At 38.2% G+C, this 22,153-nt stretch overlaps 1 protein-coding gene across 2 annotated transcripts in view; it reads left to right on the top strand.

The window, feature by feature from the left end:
- Positions 1-9,457: 9,457 nt before the first annotated feature.
- Positions 9,458-22,153, top strand: part of slc8a4a (solute carrier family 8 member 4a) — a 51,245-nt gene continuing 38,549 nt past the window's right edge. For both annotated transcript variants that reach the window (XM_053648229.1, XM_053648230.1), the window contains exons 1-2: positions 9,458-12,243; positions 13,056-13,564. In XM_053648229.1, the coding sequence (XP_053504204.1) occupies positions 10,939-12,243; positions 13,056-13,564 (1,814 nt within the window). In that variant the 5' untranslated portion in view covers positions 9,458-10,938. The remainder of the gene's footprint in view (positions 12,244-13,055; positions 13,565-22,153) is intronic.

Here is a 22,153-nt window from a genome sequence, read left to right as displayed (position 1 = left end):
AAAAACTATGCTATTATATTATCATTATATCACTGGCATAAAATGTTCTTCAAATGACAATAACTATCAATAAATCAATATATCATCCAATAAAATATGTTATCATGAAAGGCTTAGTAGTCATTGTGTATCATGTTGGAATAAACCAAAAGGTTTTGAGATAGCTACCTCTTATTTGTAAAAACAAAGAAACAAACAAAACACGCTGCCATCATTCTGTTCTGAGTAAACCAAAAATTGTAGTTGTACATTTTGTTTGTCATTTGCATAAAGTTAAAGTTTGGTCAAGTTATTCTTGTTACTCACCATGCCCACTTTACATCATCATGAGGCCAATTATGCCATTGTTTCACTTTCTGTTGCTGTAGCTTGCCAGCTGTCATTGAAAGTCAAAGGTAGAAAACACTTGAGTAATTGGTATTCATTACTGTACTTAAATATTTTGGAGGAGTTGTATTTTACTCAAGTATTACTGAAATCGAGTACTCGTACTCAAACTCAAGTAAAGTAAAGACAAAACATGCATTGTACACCTTAGCATTTAATTTTGTTCTTCAAAGTACTTGATAAAAATCTCAAATACCATGAGATATTATTATTGACCAGCTCCTTTGCCAATCAGTTGTGTTCTCACTTATTTAAATGTAGTTATCCAGTGAAATTCACATCAACATCAAATGAAGCTTTGCACAAATGTGCTAATTGGTCATTGAATCAGTACTTGAATTACAAACATTTTGTACACGATGACATTATTCCTTTGTATCCAGTTTGGTTTATTTAAAAACAAAATAAAAACTTAGCTTTAATTCTAAAGATGCATGTTGAAGTAAATTAGTTTTTAGTTTAGTTTTAGTTATTAGGTTTTTTTTTCAATTTGCTAGCTAGATTTGTTTTTGGCGCACGGTGGCTTAGTGGTTAGCACGTTCACCCCACACCTCCAGGGTCTGGGGTTCGAGTCCTGCCAGGGCCACGTGTGTACTGAGTTTGCATGTTCTCCCCGTGCTGCGGGGGTTTCCTCCGGGTACTCTGGTTTCCTCCCCCAGTCCAAAGACATGCATGGTAGGCTGATTGGCGTGTCTAAAGTGTCTGTAGAGTATGAATGGGTGTGTGAGTGTGTATGTGATTGTGCCCTGCGATGGACTGGCACTCTGTCCAGGGTGTACCCTGCCTTGTGCCTGATGCTCCCTGGGATCGGCTCCAGGTTTCCCCGTGACCCTGAAAAAGGAGTAAGTGGTAGAAGATGGATGGATGGATGGATTTGTTTTTGTTGCTAATACCACATCATTAATTTAAGCAGGGTTATTATACATTAGGTAAGCAGCAAGCTAAATTTTAGGTTTGTCTAAGTTAGCAGAATATTTAAGAAATATTTGATATTTGAATATATTTGATTGATTTTTTTTAATCATATCAGAATTGTTGATTTTTGATCAGTTAAAAATATTTTATTTTACTCTCAAGTACTTGAGTATGTACTTGAGATCCCTCCTCTCAAGTACATACTTAAGTATTGGAGAGTAAAGACTCTTTTGGATCCCTCCTACTTTAAATTGTGTAAGATATTGTCATGTTGAAAATGATTGACATCCACCTGCCTTGTCCTGTCATTTCACTGATGGTGTGAGTCACATATTCTGTGCCATATATTCTGGAGTGACGTGTTAGCCAGAAAGTGTGGCATTTAAAGTAAATTAATTTTAAAGTAAATTAAAGTTATCTGCCCTCAAAATAACAGCCAAAGAAAATACATTTTCCCCTGTTTGGCCACGGTTGGTGTTAGGTTGAAGGTTTATACTGCAAATGAGTGTCTAAGTCGGACAAGTGCATTGACTTTAATGGACTAGTGAGTTGATCCTAAAATATGAATTAAAATTGAAAGTATTTTATTTAGAACTCAAAAACAATGTTATTTTATTAATGTAGAATTACTTAATGCATGTAGAATTACTTAATGCATTAAGTAGAATGCAGAATAAACACATTACATTGTGTTTTACGGTGTAGTAATGTTAGTTGTAGAGCAGAATGCAAGCTCTCCACATAAATGTGTGTAAGTGTGTGTGTGTGTGTCTGTGTGTTAGGTGGGGGTTATGGGGTTGGATTGCAATGGCTAGCAGCCAGACTCACTAATTGAGGGGAGACTCCACTGATTGCCCACATAGGATTATAACCAGAGAATTTAAATGCTGCTGTTACTCTTGGTTGCATGCGCGTTAAAACATGAGCACACACGCACACACACACACATGCACACTCACACACACGGGCACACACACACACACACACACACACACACACACACACACACACAAGTGAGAATGCACACAATGTTGGGACAGCATTGACACCAATGTATTAACAGTGCTGAGGTAGTACTTCACAATGTTGTGTGTTTGTGTATTGTAGAAATGATACAATGCATTATTTTAATCATACTTTTCTCACACCAAACCTAAATCTTATAACTGACAACAGATTATGCGCATTACATTGACTAAATCTCTGACAGATCACAGATCTTTCAGTATGATCCTGTATAATGCTGCTAATCCCTAATCCCTCAGGCTGAAAACAGATCGCATCGGAAAATTTGATTCAAAAGAATTGGACTGCATCACCAACCGAAGCAAACAGAATTTCCTATTTAGATGAAGTGAAGATGGCTTCTAGGGAGTTTTCAGCTAAAGGATGTTTCTCCTCCATGTCAAAATCAGGAACTTGTTAGCTCCTATAAATCAACCCTGATTCATTAAACCTTGGAAATCATGTACAAACTCTTAGACATCTGATTGTCTGCGCTTATATAGCGCTTTATTTTAACCTTAGTGGTTCTACAAAGTTTACACTGTTTCATATAAACCCACTCACACACACACTCGCACACCAATGGCAGCAGAGCTGCCATGCAAGAAGATCAGTCTTTCACATACTTCTAGGACTAGGATTTACTCCTATGCTTCGGATCATTGTCTTCCTGCATAATCCAGTTACGCATGAGTTTCAATTTATGGACTGAAGCCCGGACATTCTTGTTTAGGATTTTCTGGTAGAGCGCAGAATTCATGTTTCTCTCAATTATTGCAAGTTGCCCAGGCCCTGAAGCAGCAAAGCATCCCCACACCATGACACTTCCACCACCACGCTTGACCGTAGGTACAATGTTCTTTTTGTAGAATTCAGTGTTTGATTTACACCAGATATAATGGGATCCCTGTCTTCCAAACAGTTCCAATTTTGACTCATCAATCCAAAGAAGATTCTCCCAAAAATTTTGAGGATCATCAAGGTGTGCTTTGGCAACCACAATTCCATGGATACCATTTTTGCCCAGTGTCTTTCTGATAGTGGAGTCATGAACAGTGACCTTTATTGATGCAAGAGAGGACTGTAGGTAATTTGATGTTATCCTCGGCTGTTTTGTGACTTGCTGGATGAGTCGTTGCTGTGCTCTTGGAGAGTTTTTGGAAGGTCGGCCACTTCTTTGAAAGTTCACTACTGTAATGGAGATAATGGCTCACACTGTGTTTCTATGGAGTCCTAGAGCCTTTGAAATGGCTGTGTAACCCTTCCCAGACCGATGTCTTTCAATCACCTTCTTCCTCATCATTTCTGGAATTTATTTAAATTTTGGCATAGTGTGTTACTGGGTAAGACATTTTAACCAACTTCATGCTGTTGAAGAAGTTCTATTTAAGTGTTGATTTGATTGAACAGGGTTTGCAGTAATCAGGTCTGGTTGCATCTAGTCCAGCTGAACGCCATTATGAGTGCAACTTCATAGATTTGGGGAATTAGTAACTATAGAGGCAAATATATTTTCACACAGGCCCAGTTGGTATTGGATAACTTATTTGCTTCAATAAATAATGTTATCATTTAGAACATTTATTTTGTGTTTACTCTGGTTGCATTTGCTTTATCTTAGATTTTGTTTTCATTTCTGAAACAATTTAGTATTAGATATACACAAAAACAGGAGAAATCAGGATGGTGGCAAATACTTTTTCACAGCACTGTATCATACTCTTACCATATCACACATGCACTGATGTAGCAACATATGCAGAATACTTACAGTACATGAAACACTGATTTACACTGGATTTGCAATATTGTGTTAGTAGAAGGAAAGCTTGCAGTAGGCTTGACAGGATGGACAAAGAAGAAAGTAGAGCTCAAAATGCTGAGTTTCAATGTCATTGCATAGATATGAGTATCCTGGTGATCCAAAATGAAAATATGGAATTATTCTTGTCTTCTACCTCAAGGTTTGGTGTTTTGTGAGTTATGAGATGCTTTTCTGCTCACCACGATTGTAAAGAGTGGTTATTTACGGTACTATTTGAGTCGCCTTCCTGTCAGCTCAAACCATTAAACTCTAGAGACCATTCTGCATGAAAATCACAGGAGATCAACATTTTCTGAAACAACTTATCTAGCATCAACAAGTCACTGAAATCACATTTCCCTCCATTCTGATGTACTGATGTTTGAAGTGAACATTAACTAATGCACTTGACCTGCATGGATTAGCGTTGAGTTTAGTACTATGTGATGCAATGGTAGTGACCAAATTAAAAAAAAAAATCATTCCCTAAATCAGATTGCTGTATTTCAGGTTCATGAAATTGTTGTATAATTTAGCCAAAAGATCGCTGCTTGTAGCAAGCTAACTAGATAACTTTTCCTTCTTTGGCACTCCTCAGGGTATGCCCGTCTACTTTGTTACTATAACAACCAATGAAATGAGGACTCTCGGTCTGAAAACAATCAGATTTAGGAAATAAATCAGATTTGCTCATCTGTGTGAACGAAGCCTAAGGGACATTGTTTTTAGATCTGCAGCTGCCTCCACTGCTGTGACCAGTCTGCTCCAGCTCTGCCAATTAAAGCAATCATGAAAGCAATAGTCTGCCTGATAGATACTTTCATAAGGCTTCAATGGCACCATGAGGAGCAGTACACACCATCCAGGAGTCAATGAAGATAAGAAACGTAGTCTTCCAACTGTATTGCCATAGTTAAGTTCTGTATCTATGGTCAGTTTAACCTGACTCATTGCTGACTAGCCTGTGATGAGGATCTCCACTTAGGATGCCAGAACAGGATTTCAGGGCGATTAATAAACTCGCAGTTGGGTGTTAAGTAAGACACACCTAGGTCGTTGACAGGCACACTTACACAGCACTGGTGCCAGAGATGCTGGGAGCAATCCTTCCATTGCTATAAATAGTGTTAGCATCATGTGCAGCAGTAGTGGGGGAGCACGGCTTGCGCTGACTGCAAGCATCATTCTGATGGAAAGGAGGAGGAAATGAAGGAGGGAAAAAACAAACAGTAATTCAGACAAGGAGCTATGAGAATGTTAAGAGAAACGCTGAAAAAAGGTTGTTGTTTTTTTTCCGGATGTCTGAAAAAACTTTAAATAAAGTTAGCACAGTTTTAATTGAGGAAAAATGGCCTAATTTGTATTTTGCAATACTTTGTGTTTTACTGAAACTAATGGTATCATGTATCACAATTATGGAAGTGTGCTCTGTTTCTGTCTAAAGTTTCTCAAAGCCAGACTGGACCGTTTTCCAGCCGTACCTGCAGGTAGTGTTGTGAATTATTTATAGCAAGGTTTCAATTTAGTACTCGAATCACTCAGATTAGACTGCAGGGAGATGTTTATCTCCCTGAATCATATATATATATATATATATATATATATATATATATATATATATATATATATATATATATATATATAAGGAGAGCCAAGTTTCCATCATCAACAAATGAAAAATATCCTCATATTCATAGAAACAAACTACTGAATGAAATGAATTGAACCAGAATGAAAAATGTTTTAGACTTGAAGAAGTCTTTATTTGTTATGTATACATTACAGCACAGTGAAATTCTTTTCTTTCTTTTTATTTATTTATTTATTTATTTTTTTACATATCCTAGCTTGTTAGGAAGCTGGGTTCAGAGCACAGGGTCAGCCATGATACAGCACCCCTGGAGCAGATATGGTTTAGGACTTGCTCAAGGGCCCAACCCAGCCTGGTGGTACTGGGGCTTGAACTCCTGATGTTCTGCTCAGTAACCCAAAGCGTAGGCCATTGAGCAACCACTGCTCACCACTTGAGATGAAAATAAATAAATAAATGAATAAATAGCCTTGTATGACTCTGCCTCCAGATCAAAGCTTCATGGTGCCTCTACATAAATGTGGCTATAAATGTGGCTTAATTAAAAGCTTAATTATTAACATTATTTGTTGATTGTTATTATTTAAACCACTCTACTTATTATATTTGCTATAATAATGATATTGATTTTGATCATTTAATTGCTAATCAAGCTTATAAATGTAAACATTACGGGGTTTGCTTTATATTGATTTTTCCCTGCTTGTGAGTTACCATTTAAAAAAAATCATGAAAAACAATTTAAAAATCCACATCCGATAAGAAAATAAGAAAAGACAGGAGAATGAGAAATTCCAACATTAATGTTGAAGGAGTGTATGGGAAGGGAGTAATATAATGCTTGCTGACAGCGGCATTTACAAAAACTCAGAAGGAGGTGGTGGAGCTGGTGGCTTTTTAAGTGATTTTGCAGTGATGCAAAAATCTGTATAATCCTTTTACAAATCGGTTGTATAATGTCCACATGGTGGTCATTTTCACTGTTGATCTACTGTACAAAGTTTTTGAATGGGTCTGAATGATGTCCAGCGCAGAAGAGCAAAAAATAAATCTCACTTCGAAATGAATTTCAATTCAAAATGGCTTTTGAATTGTTAACATTAGTAACATTATCGCTATAGTGTTGGACCTGACACTTCATTTTAGGTCTACTTACGCTTTTTACATAAAAATTCTCTGCCATTTTTCTCCTTTTTTGACCATTTTCAGCTGAAATTTTTCAACAGCATCCCTAGAAATACAATTAACCGATACTATATAAACTTTTGGATTTTAGCTAAGTTAAACATACATAGACTTTTTTTATTTCACATTAATGAACTGAAAACATTCTCTAGTGTTAAGTTAATATCAAATAAAAGAGTTCAAAACACCTGTGCAAAACATTCCAGATTGGTATGTTGACTGGCTCATCACCTGCTTTATTGGGGAGAAAAAGACTGCTCTTTCAGCATATTTTTGAGTGATAACATACTAGCATACTCTGATGTTAAACTGAGGAGCTCCTACACAAAATGTGTAAAAGTCTGGTAAAATCATATAATCTGAACAAATGTCACTGGATATCCTGACAGAGTAAAATTGTGTAGGGACGCAAGCCTAACTCTGACTAGAAGTGAGTTTGTTCGTCCAGATATGCCAATATGAAATGGATAAATAAAGAAACTGACAGGGTACTTTGCATAGGATTTGACCATATGCAGGTTTGATTAAGCCTTTTCTGCAGTACACTGGTGATTTCAGTCAGTATTTTCAAATGAATTATGGCTGGAAGTCTGTTATAATATCAGTCAGGACAATGTTGGGTTTCTGTATGTAGAGTATTGTGACTATCGGGGGTTAGCTGCTGGTGAGCAGGGCAATGGGAAAGGAGAGGGGTGTGAGCCCCCTGCTGGGCAAACAATTCATACACAATAACATTGGTAAAACAATAACACAAACAGCACAAATAAAGCTTTACTGATAGTAAAAACAAATAAATAAATAAATACTTAGGAAAATGATCCATTATCATATGAGACATTAATCTCTCCAGAGTGTGGCATCACGAATAATTTCAATGCTGAACACGGGCAACAGACATAAATTCCATTTTTTGCATCTTGTAAAGAGCGTTAATAAGGGCCACTGTGTATGGTTACGTCTGATTTACCACTGACTAAGGAATGACAGATAAAGAGAACATTTCTGGATCACTGAGCAACAAGCCTGACTCATTACACTGCTGGATAGGTAAGGCAGAAACTCAGAAATCAAGTGCTAAGGGCATGGCGTTTAGGATGGAGGTGTGTTGTGTATGTTTGAGTCAAAGAGACAACTGCATCGGTTACCCATACATGATTCAGGCTTTTATGTAAGCATTACTTTGGTAATATTTTTCTAAGCTACTTCTTGTGTGCAGTGCTCCGTTTCAGTACAGGTCAGTGTTTCAGCTGACCAATGGATCCTGGGAGTTTTGTCAAAAAAGTACTAGCACAAACAATGTTTTTATAGCAAGAATATAATATTTGTAATGTACTTACAGTTAATTTTTGTAAATATTATAAGTGCTTATAAATTTTAATAAAAAGTTTTATTCTGTATGTACAAAAACTAATTGCATTTACATAATTCAAATGCGTACATTGGTTCCACGTGATTAAATTGAGTTACATTAACGCAGTTTTAAAAAAAAATCCAACATGATTTGATCATGTCATTTCAAATTTCAATAATATTGAAGCCTGCACACCCACCCAAGCTGAGGATCGACCCTGGGTCCTTGTAATTAAGTTATCTTTAATACTACAGACTAGTAATTCATATCAGCACCAATATCCTTGCAAGATTTCATAATGTAATTGGATTATAGCAATGCTATTTACATTGATCACTTTCACTCTACATAATTGAAACAAGTCATTAGAAACTTGTTTAATTACATTCCATGTAAGCAATTAAATCACGTTTTGATTCGAAACTTAAAAATATATTTTATAGAAATTATACATAATATGTTCTCTTAAATCTGACTGACCACATATTCCTTTTTCTTTCACTAGTCTGTTGACGAAATGCAAAAAAAAAAAAAAAAAAAATCAAAAATCAAAAATCATTTTCATCAATAATTTTGTTGCAGTCATTGTAATCTATTGGACCAGTTCTTGTTTTTAAAGGTGCAATATAAAAACACTCTTTGAGAGATCAATAGCTGCACACCACCAAGAGCAGAAAAAAATGTTCCTCTGTTAAGTCATGAGCAGTTGCGACAGAACCAATAACCCAAGGCTGTAATCTAAAATTTATGAGCTATTTATGCAATATTAATATTTCCTCTACATTGTGACAATTAATAAAAGCCTGCATATATGGTATGCAGTACGCAGAGATGGTTAGTAATTAGTTTTCTATAAACAGCTTATAAAAATGTATAAGAATTTATCAGAGTACTTTAAAGATGTGTAATTTGACTATGTTTACTCTGAAATGATTACACTTCTTCAATGTTTACTGAAGTAATTTTTTCATAAATATTTGATTTATTTACATATTTGGACATATCCAGCTCATGAAAGTGCTACACGAAAATGATAGCATTAGAGTCCGTATTGTATATGTACCATTAAGCAATTAATTTAAGACCCATAATATTGTGAGGTAAAAATGAAACTAAATTTTTTTCTAAATAAATGTTTCTCAATTTGTGTTTTGTACATTTTAATGTGCAAACAATTGTGAAAATAAAATAAACACACATTTATGATTACATGCGGTGCATGAGTACCTTATACTTGAAGCATCAAAAAATACAAGATTTTCTATGTATTTTTCAATGGGACATTCTAAAAATATAAACTTGGCTTGTGAAATCTTGAATGTAAATTATGAATTTGTAGATCAAGCAACATGTGTGCAGCCAGGCACATGGTGAGCACTAAATCCCCTCCTCCACTCCCAGTTTAGCCCCAAATGTAAGGGTTCTAACAAAGCTGTTTTTATTGCCAAAAAAATAAAATAAAAACAGCTAAATTAATCTTTAACAAAATGGAGAACAAGAAGGATGCAAACTTGTCACTTGATCCAGAAACACAATACTTCAACTTCAAACCTATTTTAACCTGGAATATTTAAACCTTTTTTATTTTTTATTTTTTTAATTTATTTTTTATTTTTTTTACTAATTTCAAACTTTAAATTTTCTTATTCTATTGATAGATAATTTTTCATCTTTCTAAAAAATACATTCTTAAAATGAGCAAAATTATCTGCCAATTAAACAAGACAATTTCAAGCTTGATATTAGTAAAAATGTTAAGAAAAAGGTTTCAGAATCTTATATTTGGTTTAGCATTTATCCTTTTATATTATCATAGGAAATACTACATAAATTTCACTATATTCAAAATACAATATACCGCCAAAAGTATGTGGACACCTGCATATTTAACATCCCATTCTAAAATCATGGGCATTAATAGTGACTTTGTCCCCCCTTCGCTGCTATAATAACCTCCACTCTTCTGGAAAGGCTTTCAGCTAGATTTTGGGACATGGCTGTGGGGATTTGCATTCACCCACAACAGTGCAAGAGGTTGGGCACTGATGTCAGGTGAGGAGACCTGGTGCACAACTGTCATTTTAGTTCATCTCAAAAGTGTTCAGAGGGGTTGAGGTGTGCAGGCCACAATTCTTCTAAATCAGCCTTGGCAAACCCTGAGGTCTTTATGGACTTCACGTTGTGCACAGGGACATTTTTGCTGGAACAGGTTTGGGCCCTTTAGTTCCAGTTCCAGGAGATATTAATGCTACAGCATAGAAAGACAAGCTAGACAATTTTGTGCTTCTAACTTTGTGGCAACAGTTTGGGGAAGAACCACATATATTTGTGAGGGTCAGGTGTCCACCTACTTTTGGACAAAGTGTATTTCCACTTGCTAAGAAGTAAATTTTTTTTTTTTTTTGCAATTTTTCTCTCCACAAATCTATGGAGTATGATACATACATTTGTCAGTGACCAAAAGTATAAAGGTATTAATTGCCCTCATAGAGAAAGGTTCAAATTTGATTTGCACCTTAAACAAGGCTAAGAATTTTAAGATGTAACAGATGCTCATGTTGTCTATGGTACAATGTGGGATCAAGTTTAAAATGTGCCATTTTCTGTTCTTGTACATTTCATAGGTGCACATAGTGGGGCTGATTACCAGATTTTAGGAGTTGAACTTTCGCTGGATTCCATAATCAGAACAGCAACACCATGCATCACCTCTGTGCCCTGCATACCTCGAATACCCTGTTTGCTCTCCTCATCATCATCCTGAGTGTTACCCAGCTTTCCCAGGCCACCTCTGATGTATCCCACAGTAGCCCTGGGAACTGTTCTGGGGAGGACAGCTGCTCTGAGGGTGTGGTACTCCCTGTATGGAACCCCCAGAACCCATCAGTGGGAGATAAGGTGGCGCGTGCCATTGTCTATTTCGTTGCCCTCATCTACATGTTCCTGGGAATGTCCATCATTGCAGATCGCTTCATGTCCTCCATTGAGGTCATCACCTCACAAGAGAAGGAAATCACAATTAAGAAACCCAATGGAGAGACTACCACTGCCACGGTCCGCATCTGGAACGAGACAGTCTCTAACCTGACATTAATGGCGTTGGGTTCTTCAGCACCGGAGATCCTGCTGTCTGTGATTGAAGTGTGTGGGCACAAGTTTGAAGCTGGTCATCTTGGTCCCAGCACCATAGTAGGCAGTGCTGCCTTCAACATGTTTATCATCATCGCTATCTGTGTCTACGTGGTGCCCGATGGTGAAGTGAGAAAGATAAAACACTTGAGGGTCTTTTTTGTGACAGCGGCTTGGAGTGTGTTCGCCTACATCTGGCTCTACCTGATCCTCTCCGTATTTTCCCCTGGCATAGTGGAGGTCTGGGAAGCTGTGTTAACATTCCTCTTCTTTCCCATTTGTGTGCTCCAAGCCTGGATTGCAGACCGCCGCTTGCTCTTCTACAAGTATGTTCACAAGCGCTACCGTGCCGACAAGAATCGAGGCATAATCATCGAAACGGAGGGTGATGGTATGTTCACCAAGATGGACATGGAGATGGATGGGCAGGGCACCAACTCTCACCACAAGGAGGTTCTGGATGGCATGCTTGCTGGCGTGGAGGAGGGAGGAGGCGGAGGAGCTGGAGAAGAAGAAGAGGCACGAAGGGAAATGGCTCGTACGCTGAAGGAGCTGAAGCAAAGGCACCCTGAGAAGGACATGGAGCAGCTGATAGAAATGGCCAACTACCAAGTGTTGGTTCAGCAACAGAAGAGCAGGGCATTCTACCGCATTCAGGCCACACGCATGATGATCGGCGCAGGGAACATCCTGAAGAAGCATGCTGCAGACCAGGCCAGGAAAGTGGTGAGCTGCCATGAGGCCAACGCACAAGAAGAGGATCCTAACACCATCTACTTGGAGTTTGAGCCCTCTCATTACCAGTGCTTCGAGAACTGTGGTTCCCTCAAACTGGCTGTGGGCAGACATGGAGGAGACAGTGTCTGCACAGTAAAAGTGAGCATTAATATTAGGAAAACATTAATAAAAATCTGCACATTAAATGCTGAAGTCACTTAATGACTGTTAAGAAAATATTGGCCCTAAAAGCCACAAGAAGGATCACTAAATTTTAATGAATTATATTATATTCACTTAGAATCATTTGTAATTCTCTAACTGAATGATCTTTCAGGCATTTTACTTACTAAGCACCAAATATTATGTATTTTGAGGAAAAGAATGCATATCGTGAAAATAAGATCACATTGGTGGATTCTTGTCGTTTTTTGTGTCTTTTTTTTATATACTCTAAATATGAGGGTTATTTTTTTGGTAATATACTTAACCCTGTGTCTGTTTTTCTTTACAAAGGTTACAGCAAAAAGAAATATTGGATATATACAGTATACATTCATTGACCACTTTATTAGGAAGTGCATATTTATGCAAATTGTTGAAGACTGGAATAAGACCAGGCAAAATTTTTCAACTGTCCACTATCTGCATAATTGCATGTGCAGGTGTTCCTAATAAAATGAATGGTGAGCATATGTCTCATGCATAAATCTTGTCAGGCATTAATTACCTGCTGGGAAGGATGTATATTGAACTGAGTTTGAACATCAGAGGGTGTCAGTGGATTTCTAAATTTTTAGCCTACGATCCACAATCTCAGCAATGTTGTTGCTGCTGTATGAAAACTCAAACACTGCTCCACCGTTTTCAGATATTTCAGTGCTTAAAAGTTGTTGTTTTTTGTTGACCTGTATCACCTGAGCATCCACAGATGTGTGACTACAAAAATCTTGTTCTGTGTCTTTCCCCAGGTGGACTATCGAACTGAGGATGGTACAGCTAACGCTGGCTCTGATTATGAGTTTGCTGAGGGGACACTGGTCTTCAAATCAGGCGAGACCATAAAGGAGCTGACAGTTGGTGTAATTGATGATGACATCTTCGAGGAAGACGAGCATTTCTATGTGCACCTCAGTAACCCACGTGTCGTTCATCGAGCCGAGGTCTCCATTCTCGATCCAAACGCCCCGGGTAATAGCCTTTTAGGCTCCGTCCCCATCCAGCCAAAAGCTGCGCTGGGTGCTGCTCATACTGCCACGGTGACCATCTATGATGATGACCATGCGGGGATCTTCACATTCGAGGGTGCGTCAATGCGCGTGAGTGAGAGCGTGGGCATCATGCAGGTGAAGGTGCACAGAACGTCTGGAGCACGCGGAAAGGTGGCAGTGCCGTTCCACACCAGTGAGGGGACCGCCAAGGCTGGAGAGGACTACGAGGAGGTGGCTGGAAAATTGGAATTCCTCAACGATGAGACCATGTAAGTTTCTAAAACTTTGGTTTTGGTTTTATAAGGCACTTTGGCTTGTTAACTAAGCTACACAAAATTAATAAAGCCTTATACAAAACACTTGATCTTAAAAGCATAATCAGGAGGAAGAATTGTGGACTCAATTGTGGTAATAATATCTGAAAATTACCCCATAAATCACCACTGGAGTTACACGATTGAGCTGGCATTTGAAGAGGTGCTTTTCAGAAATGCCAGATTGACTTTATGCTCACTTTATTTGTAAAATAAAAACAATTTTTTCCTCTGACAGATTTCCAGTCAATCTCAGTGGCAGTGAACCAGTGAACCCATTAAACTCTGAGAACCCACCGGACTTACATTCCTCTCTTATTCCTTACACAGTCATCCTAATAGTTTTCCTGTAGGTAGTGAATCATTTATAGTAGTGAATAATATGCTTAAGATTGTTAAAATGGTGTGCGCTTGCAGGTTAAGCTATCAAAGTAACTGAAATTTTATAAACATTGATCTTAATTAGTTTTTGCTGCTACCTTTTTAGGTTCTGTTTTGAGGCCTAGTGGTTAGCACATTTGCCTTGCACCACCAGGGTGGAGTTTGCATGTTCTGCCCGTGCTTCAAGGGTTTCCCCCGGGTACTCTGGTTTCCTCCCCCCAGTCCAAAGACATGTGTTGTAGGCTGATTGGCATCTCTAAATTTTCCGGAGAATGTGAATGGGTGTGTAAATGTCTGTGATTGTGCCCTGCGATGGGTTGACACCCTGTCCAGGGTGTCCCCCACCTTGTGCCCCCAGTTCCCTGAGATAGGCTCCAGACTCCCCGATGACATTGTGTACGATAAGCAGTATGGAAAATGGTTGGATGGATGAATGAAACTTTACTTAAAATGTGTTATTACATTATTTCCATAACCTAGGTTTTGTGAGTGTAGTCAATGACATATTGTTTGTTGGTTAGGAAAAGAGAGAAAAACCTCCTCTTATGATCTGGATAGGTATATTATTTTAGGTGCCATTCATTTCAGATGCTACATAAGGTTTAACTTAGATTAAGTATAGATTTTGCCAACAAAATTCTATTTGTAATATTATAATATTGTGCAGAATGATGTATGTAAATCATTTATATTTGGGTTGGATTTGGGTATATGGATTTGTCTCACATTTCAGTGGATTTAGGATATTGTACCAGTTTTGGACATAAGCAATATTTTGGACTTAATCTCACTCATATTTAGTGGCAGGAATATATACAACTTTTTTTTTTTTAACCAAAAAGTGATATACAGGGGAAAAAAACCTTTCAAATATAATTCTAATCACAAGATATTGTCAGTGTATATCAATGTTTTTCAATGTTTTTATTAAGAAAATGTCAGTTATAACATATAATTGAACTAAAGAGTCTAAAGAGTGTTGAACAACTTCACATTATTTTAGAAGAGAGAAATAGATGGCAATACTTTGACAATTATTTGACATATTATTTTAACCATAAATTCATGTTTAAACAAGTGGTGATATGTTTTACGTGCTAACTATTCCACATCATTACGTAACCTTCAAGCCAGAAAAATCCATAACAAAAAGGTACATTGGTCTTCATATAAAGCTTGTGTGACTGTGGCATGTTTGAAATCTAGGAAATACCATGAAATATCTGGCAAAATGTCTCATAAGGACATGATATTGGATTTCACTAACAAGGTAGTTCATCAAATTCCACCCCACCACCTTTTAAGATAAACTACCACCCCTACCCCCAATCCACTTTTGACCTTTTAGTGATGGGGATTTCTGCTGTCTTTGATTGGCGGGATAAAGAAGATATAGCAGGATACTGGAAGATTACGTTCCAAAGAGAGAGAGAAAGTTAATCTGAGGGAGTGAGGGATAAGGGCTGGAGGAGAATCCCAGAGAGACAAACACAGTGGGTCTTTTTTTCACAGTTGAGATTCAGGATTGACCTATGCATTAAGCATGCCTGACACTGAAACAGATGAAGTGAAGGGTCAAATGATTTTTTTTTTTTTAAAAAGGAAAAGAACTTCTTGACTAAGGGGAGTGAGCCATGTGAAGAAAGCTAAGTTGAATGCAGGGCTTTGTGGTAGGCATAATTTATACATTATATATTGTTTGCACATCATTGAAATCACAGCTCTTTATTATAATTATCCAGCCACTTTAGGAACAACATATTGACCTCCAAAAGGTATAGCTACCTGCACCAGTATCTGGTCTTGTGATGTTTCAGGAAGTTGTAGTTTTATGGGCAGAAACTTCTTGTTGATGAGACAGATCAGAGACTGGTTAGAGCTGACAGGAGGTATATGGTACCTCAAATAACCACTCTTTGCACACATGGTGAGCAGAAAAGCATCTCAGAACACATCAAACTTTTAAGGTGGACAGGCTACAATGGCAGAATACCACACTGGGAGAAGATTGCACAGCAAAGAACAGGAATCTGAAGCTACTGAAATGGAACAGTTGAAGATTGGGAAAATGTTGCCTTTTTCCAGTTTTCAGCTATTCAGTTTTGGTGAGTCTGTGCCCACTGTAGCATCAGATTCCTGTTCTTGGCTGACAGGAGTGGAAGCCGAAGTGGTCTTCTGCTGTTGTAGGTTCAACATATTGTGTGTTCTGAGATGCCTTTCTGGTCACCATGGTTGTAAAGAGTGGTTATTTGAGTAAACATAACCTTGTTTTGTTGTAATCAATGATGACTATGGCTCAGAAATTATGTTATGGTCAAAAGAGGGATAAAGGGAGGGGATATTTCCGAGATGGGTGGACAGAAGTGAGAAGGATGGATAGCTCTACATGAGTGAGTGAGTAGTACAATGGGATGAAGTGCAGTGGCGTGGGTGAATTGAACAGAATTTAACACTGTTGTGATAAAAACAAAAGGGATTAAATGGAGAGAGGAGGTGAGAGGCAGGTATAGAGGTGGGAGGAAAGCTAGGGAAGAGAGGAGGGATTCATGTGAGAGAGAAAAAGTGGCATTTGTATGAGCAGTTAGATCTCAGTATTCACAGCGTTGGTTGACTGGAGTAGTTGAGATGAGAACGAGGCTGTGTGTGGGAGTGTGAGTGTGTGTGTGTGTGTGTGTGTGTGTGTGTGTGTGTGAACCACATATGTACCCTGATGGAAATGCTATTATTAATTATGCAAAGGAAAAAGGCACCGTGTGTGCTGTCTGCTGTTTTCTGTAGCGCTGAATTTATGTGTTTGTTAAATCAGTGTGTTCATGTGTACAGCTACTGCAGAGTGTGTGTGAGAAGGGCTCAATTGAAGTGTGTGTGTGGGTGGGCGGATTGAGTGGATAAGCCTGGGAGTCGGTAACCACAGAAATGATTCTGGCAGTATATGTGTATGATGTGCAAAACCTAAGCAGTACATGTTTGTCAGTCCAGCATGGGTCAGCTTGCTTTGACCTCTATCTACCCACAGCTCTTAGAAATGGACACACGATGCAAAAAGGCAGAGTTAAAGGTGGGGTCAGTGTTCTTTTTGTAACGTTTGATGCACAGAGTCTTCACATTCCGGCAGCTTCAATAGAAATCTGCTCATGGGAAAAAATTCTGTCTCTGTGGCATCATAGATTATTTCAACTGCAGAAGAAAAAACGTGGACTAGTAACATACAACCAGTCAGGACAAAGAGCAGTCTCTGCTTGCCTTTCAATTCAGAATTGAGCGATCTCAGGAGATCATCAGTTTCTGAAATATTCACACCAGACTGTCTGGCACCAACAACCATGCCAATGAGTCACTTAAATCACATTTTTTTCTATGTGAATATTAACTGAGGACCTGAATGTGCATGATTTTGTGTATTGCACTGCTGCCACATGATTATCTGTTTGGACAGTTGCAGGAATAGGGGTACAGGTGCTCCTAATAAAGTGGCAGTGAGTATATATTTGCTGTAGGTAAGGAAAACCCCTAAAGAGAATTTTGCTAGGAAGCAGCTTTAACTGACGTTTAGCTCACTTATTTCCCTGGCAATTCAACGGAGCTGACACAAGACTACAGGAGTCTGGGGAATTCTGTTTCTGTGTATGTGTGTAGAGCAGAGCATTATTTCAGATAGCTAATAGATGACAGTGAAAATGGATATAAATTTGAGCACTGCTAAACCTTGGCATTTACTAAATACACCAGGCTCCAAGCTCCAAGCCAACAGGGTGTTGTATTATAGCGTGTATGCGAGTGAGTGTGGTAGTGTATACAGTCATGTCTGTGTATGTGCGACTGTGATTGATGATTGTTCTCCTCCAGCATACTTCTGTACCAAAACCAAGCTGGAAAGATTGAGATGAAAGGAAAAGGAGTGGGGAAAGGAGGCGCTTATGTAAGCCCGCATTTTAAGATGAAGCTGAAGTCATGACTAGAACGAGTTCAGAAGAGACTCTACATGAGTAAGACTGTGTGCTTGCCTGGAAATGATGGATCGATGGTGACCCTTGCATTCTGACACACTCGATCTACATTCAAGAAGCTGAAGGTTTTTACAGTGTGTGGGATTGGGTTGAGAGAGCTCATTTAAATCTGCATTCTGAAACATGAAAATGTTCACAGCAAGGATATTTCCTCTAAATGGATTATGCAAGTGTTTTCAACTTAATCTCAAGCTACTGCCAATGAGAAATTTGATACATTTTCCTTAAACCGGTTTACTCAAAACTCACTCGTAATGGGATTGGCTGTCGAAATCTGTCAATAAATATTTCTAATTCTTTTCCAAAGGTTTTGAGGCAGTATCCATGTATGCTCTCAGACCCACACATTTACATCTAACATTCTGTCTGAAAAAGTAGTTCCATCTCTGAAAGGACTGATTAGTGACATTGGTTTCATTTCAACTGCTCATTTCAACTTCTTTCATACTACTCATAGCACCAACATTGTATGAATTAAGTTTGACCTTTTTAAATTATTATTTAATTTAACAAGCTTTTTCCCTTTGTGGGAGTTTGTGAACAAGTGAGAAATATCAGAATAAATAGAATAACTGGTACATATGGAACCCAGATATGCTGAAAGGTCATGGAAGGTGAAGAAGACAATTCAGTATTTCTCCCAGGTTGTCATGGTTATGTGTGTTATAATGTTATATATCAGAAAAGGAAAGCTGACTCTGGCCCTCTCCCAAATGCTGTCCTAAACCCTGAAATTTGGCAACGCAAAGTAAAAAATTGTCCTTGAGAGGAAGATTGTCATTGAGAGTGAATGAAAAAATTCACTCTCCATGAAAAAAAAATCACTCACAGGCCACATTTTGGGCTGTCACTCTCTTAGTAAATATGGCTATCAATTTTAAACACTGACTGCATAATTGTTGATGAACCTGTGTTATATGAGTAAACTAGCTAGCTATGCAAGATATTTAAAATGTAACAATCAACAGCAATCAGAACAGTACATTTAAAAGTAAAAGCCTTGTGACAGACATATTCAAACTTGTCCCCCAAAAACCTACACCAATACAAATCATACAGATTTAAACACTTGTTATTGATCAGAAGGTCAGGGGTTCAAGCTGACACTGCTGGGCCCCTGAGCATGGCCCCCAACCCCCTGCACCCCAGGGGCGCCACTTCACGGCCGACCCTGTGCTCTGATCCCAGCCTCCTAAGAAGCAGGGATATGCGAAAAATTTATTTCACTGTAATGTATATGTGACTGCTTCTTCTTAATGATCAATTAATGTAGAGTTAATATGCATACAGTCCCCTCCAAAACTATTGGAATGGCAAGGCCAATTAATTTTTTGTTTGTGCTATACACCAAAGACATTTGGGTTTGAGATCAAAAGATGGACATGAGACAAGCCTTTATTTTGTGGGATTTACATCTACATGTTCTGAACAAACCCCGTTCAGGGTGTACCCCACCTTATGCCCCATGCTCCATGGGATAGGCTCCAGGTTTCCCATGACCCTGTAGGATAAGTGGTATAGAAAATGGATGGATGGATGTGCTGAACAACATAAAATTTAGAACGTTTTGTATCAGACCACCCAATTTTTAGGCGAGTAAAAGTATAGGACCAGATAAGACTTAAAGTAAATGACAGTAAATAACACTAATACTTGGTTCCATATCCCTAATCCTAACTGCAAAGCCTGCTACATCACCAGATTGTTGATTTCTTCTTTTGTGATGTTTTTACCACAGCATCTTTCAGTTGTTGTTTGTTTTGAGGGGTTTCCCTCCTCAGCTTCCTCTTCAGGAGGTGAAATGCTACTCAGTTGGGCTAAGGTCTGGTGATTGACTTGGCCAGTCTAAGACCTTCCACTCCCCACAGCCCCCGTCCCGATAATGTCCTCTGCTGTGTTGGCAGTGTGTTTTGGATCATTGTCTTGCTACATGACAAAGTTTCTCCAGATTAATTTGGATGCATTTATCTGTAAATTGGCAGACAAAATGTTTCTTTAAAATTCATCCTGAGTTACATCATCAATAAAGATTATTGAGCCTGTTCCAGAAACAGCCATGCAAGCCCAAGTCATGACACCTCCACCATGTTTCAAAGATGAGCTTGTAGGTTTTGGATCATGAGCAGATCATTTCTTTCTCCATGCTTTGGTATTTCCATCACTTTGGTAGAAGTTAATCCTGGTTCCAGAACTTTTGTGGCTCATCTTTGTGTTTCTTTGCGAATTCCAATCTGGCTTTGATTTTTACTGCTGATGGGTGGTTTGCGTCTTCTGGTATGGCCTTTATATTTCGGGACTGTAAGTTATATTTTGGCTCTCTACACACAAGTGAATATTAAGCAAATCAACTGGGACATTGGGATAACATGGCAGGCAAAATAAACAATGCAATACAATACTGTTTGTGTTTGTTTGCTGAGTGGTTTTCCAGTGTTTTTTGCATCTAGCATAGAATCTGTGTTCCGAGATCAGATTACACTAGTTAGCTAACCAACAAGCTAGCTACATTTACACATAAACTAATAAACACATTTAAATTGATGAGGACGTAATCAATGGTAAGATTTATAATGTTATTAACATTTCTACCCTCACTGTTTGTGCATGTAACAACCTTAGGCCTTAAAGCCAACATAAAACAAGAAATATTGAAAACAACCCATCCATAATGCTGAAAAGTCGATCTGTTTAAAGTTATATCTGTTTAAAGCAAACGTATATGCAAATCAAGTTCAACAAACATGCCCCCATATTAGTATTCGGGGTTTCAATTAGGGGTTTTTCTAGTCTTGTGAGCATTTGCAAAGTAATAGTAATTTTAAACCAGTAAAGTAAGTAAAATATACACTTTGTGTTTTAGCCACATATTTACATGAATTCATTGAGTACGGTTATTCTAATAATTTACTATTTTGTGTAAAAATGACAGATTTGTTTTTGTCATATTTACTGAATCACTGAATAATTTTTTTTCTCTATAGACATTAGGTTGAATAATGCAGTACGTTGTTAAGTAAAGCACATAGCTACTTAGTTACATAGTTATTAGGCAAGAGTTTAACTAGTGAGCCACTCTCCTTTCCTCCTGTATTTCACCCTTGCATCCTCTCTGCATTCCTCATTCCTTTTCTTCACTTATCCCCTCACTCGTGCCTCTCGTGAGTTTGAGGCAGATAGCTTTGCATGTAGGCTGGTTTGGATGAGCAGGACTATGAGCCTCAACTGACAGAAGAGCTATATTTGGTTAAGAAACAGTAGGCTAGGCATGCGTACAACCGTGCTGGAGCTGGAATTATGTTTTGCTAAACCTAATCTAGGGAATATAGTGAAGATTTGCTTGCACAGTATCTCATTTGCAAACACGGCTGTGGATAAAGGGTAAATACATTGCTGCGAAAATCGCACATCCATACCCCTGTGGCCACTGACAAGTCTTATTGCCAAGAGAAGAAATGTCTCAAACATGCACACCCCCTCTCTGTCACCATTTTCTCCTAAAATTGGAATTAGAGATTGAATTGAGATAATCTTTCCTGTGGAGTGACAGAATTGATTAGCATACTGCCTGTGTGCCGCAGAAAACTACTGCTCCCACACATGGCATGCCCTGCTCCACTCCGAGTACACACACACACACACACACACACACGCACACACACACACACACACACACACAGAAGCAACGTAGCAGGATAGCCCTCCTAAGACAGCAATGTTCGAGCCTTTCAGTTAATACTGTTACCTTGAACTGCTGCTTCAAATTTGCTTGATTTGAAAACGTTTTCCAATCGACTAATTCATCATCAAGTGAGAAAGGAGCCGAGTTCTCTTTATCCTTTTCCAGTTTTGTCATATTTAATAAAAAAGCTGGGTTTTCTGGGTAATTACATTTGGCAGACCACCAAAGAAATGCCTTTCCTCAGTAATGAGGATACAAATTAAGATGTTTAATGGCAAAGCAATCGAGAAAATAAATGGCTTAAAAAGAAGCATTGTGGTTGGGTGACTAGAAATGTACATTAATGTATGACAACGGTTAACGTGGTAAACGTGATTATTTCACTCAACATGGAAATCCCAATCATTACAATTTGTCAGTTTCATTGCACTTTAGCATTTTAAATAAACAGGAAACAGGCATTCCTTTTACATCAGA

This window comes from Ictalurus furcatus, chromosome 18 (genome assembly GCF_023375685.1).
Source record: "Ictalurus furcatus strain D&B chromosome 18, Billie_1.0, whole genome shotgun sequence".
NCBI classification, from domain to species: Eukaryota; Metazoa; Chordata; class Actinopteri; order Siluriformes; family Ictaluridae; genus Ictalurus; species Ictalurus furcatus.
Note: the sequence above shows the minus strand (reverse complement) of the source record. Positions and strands in the feature narration are given on the sequence as shown.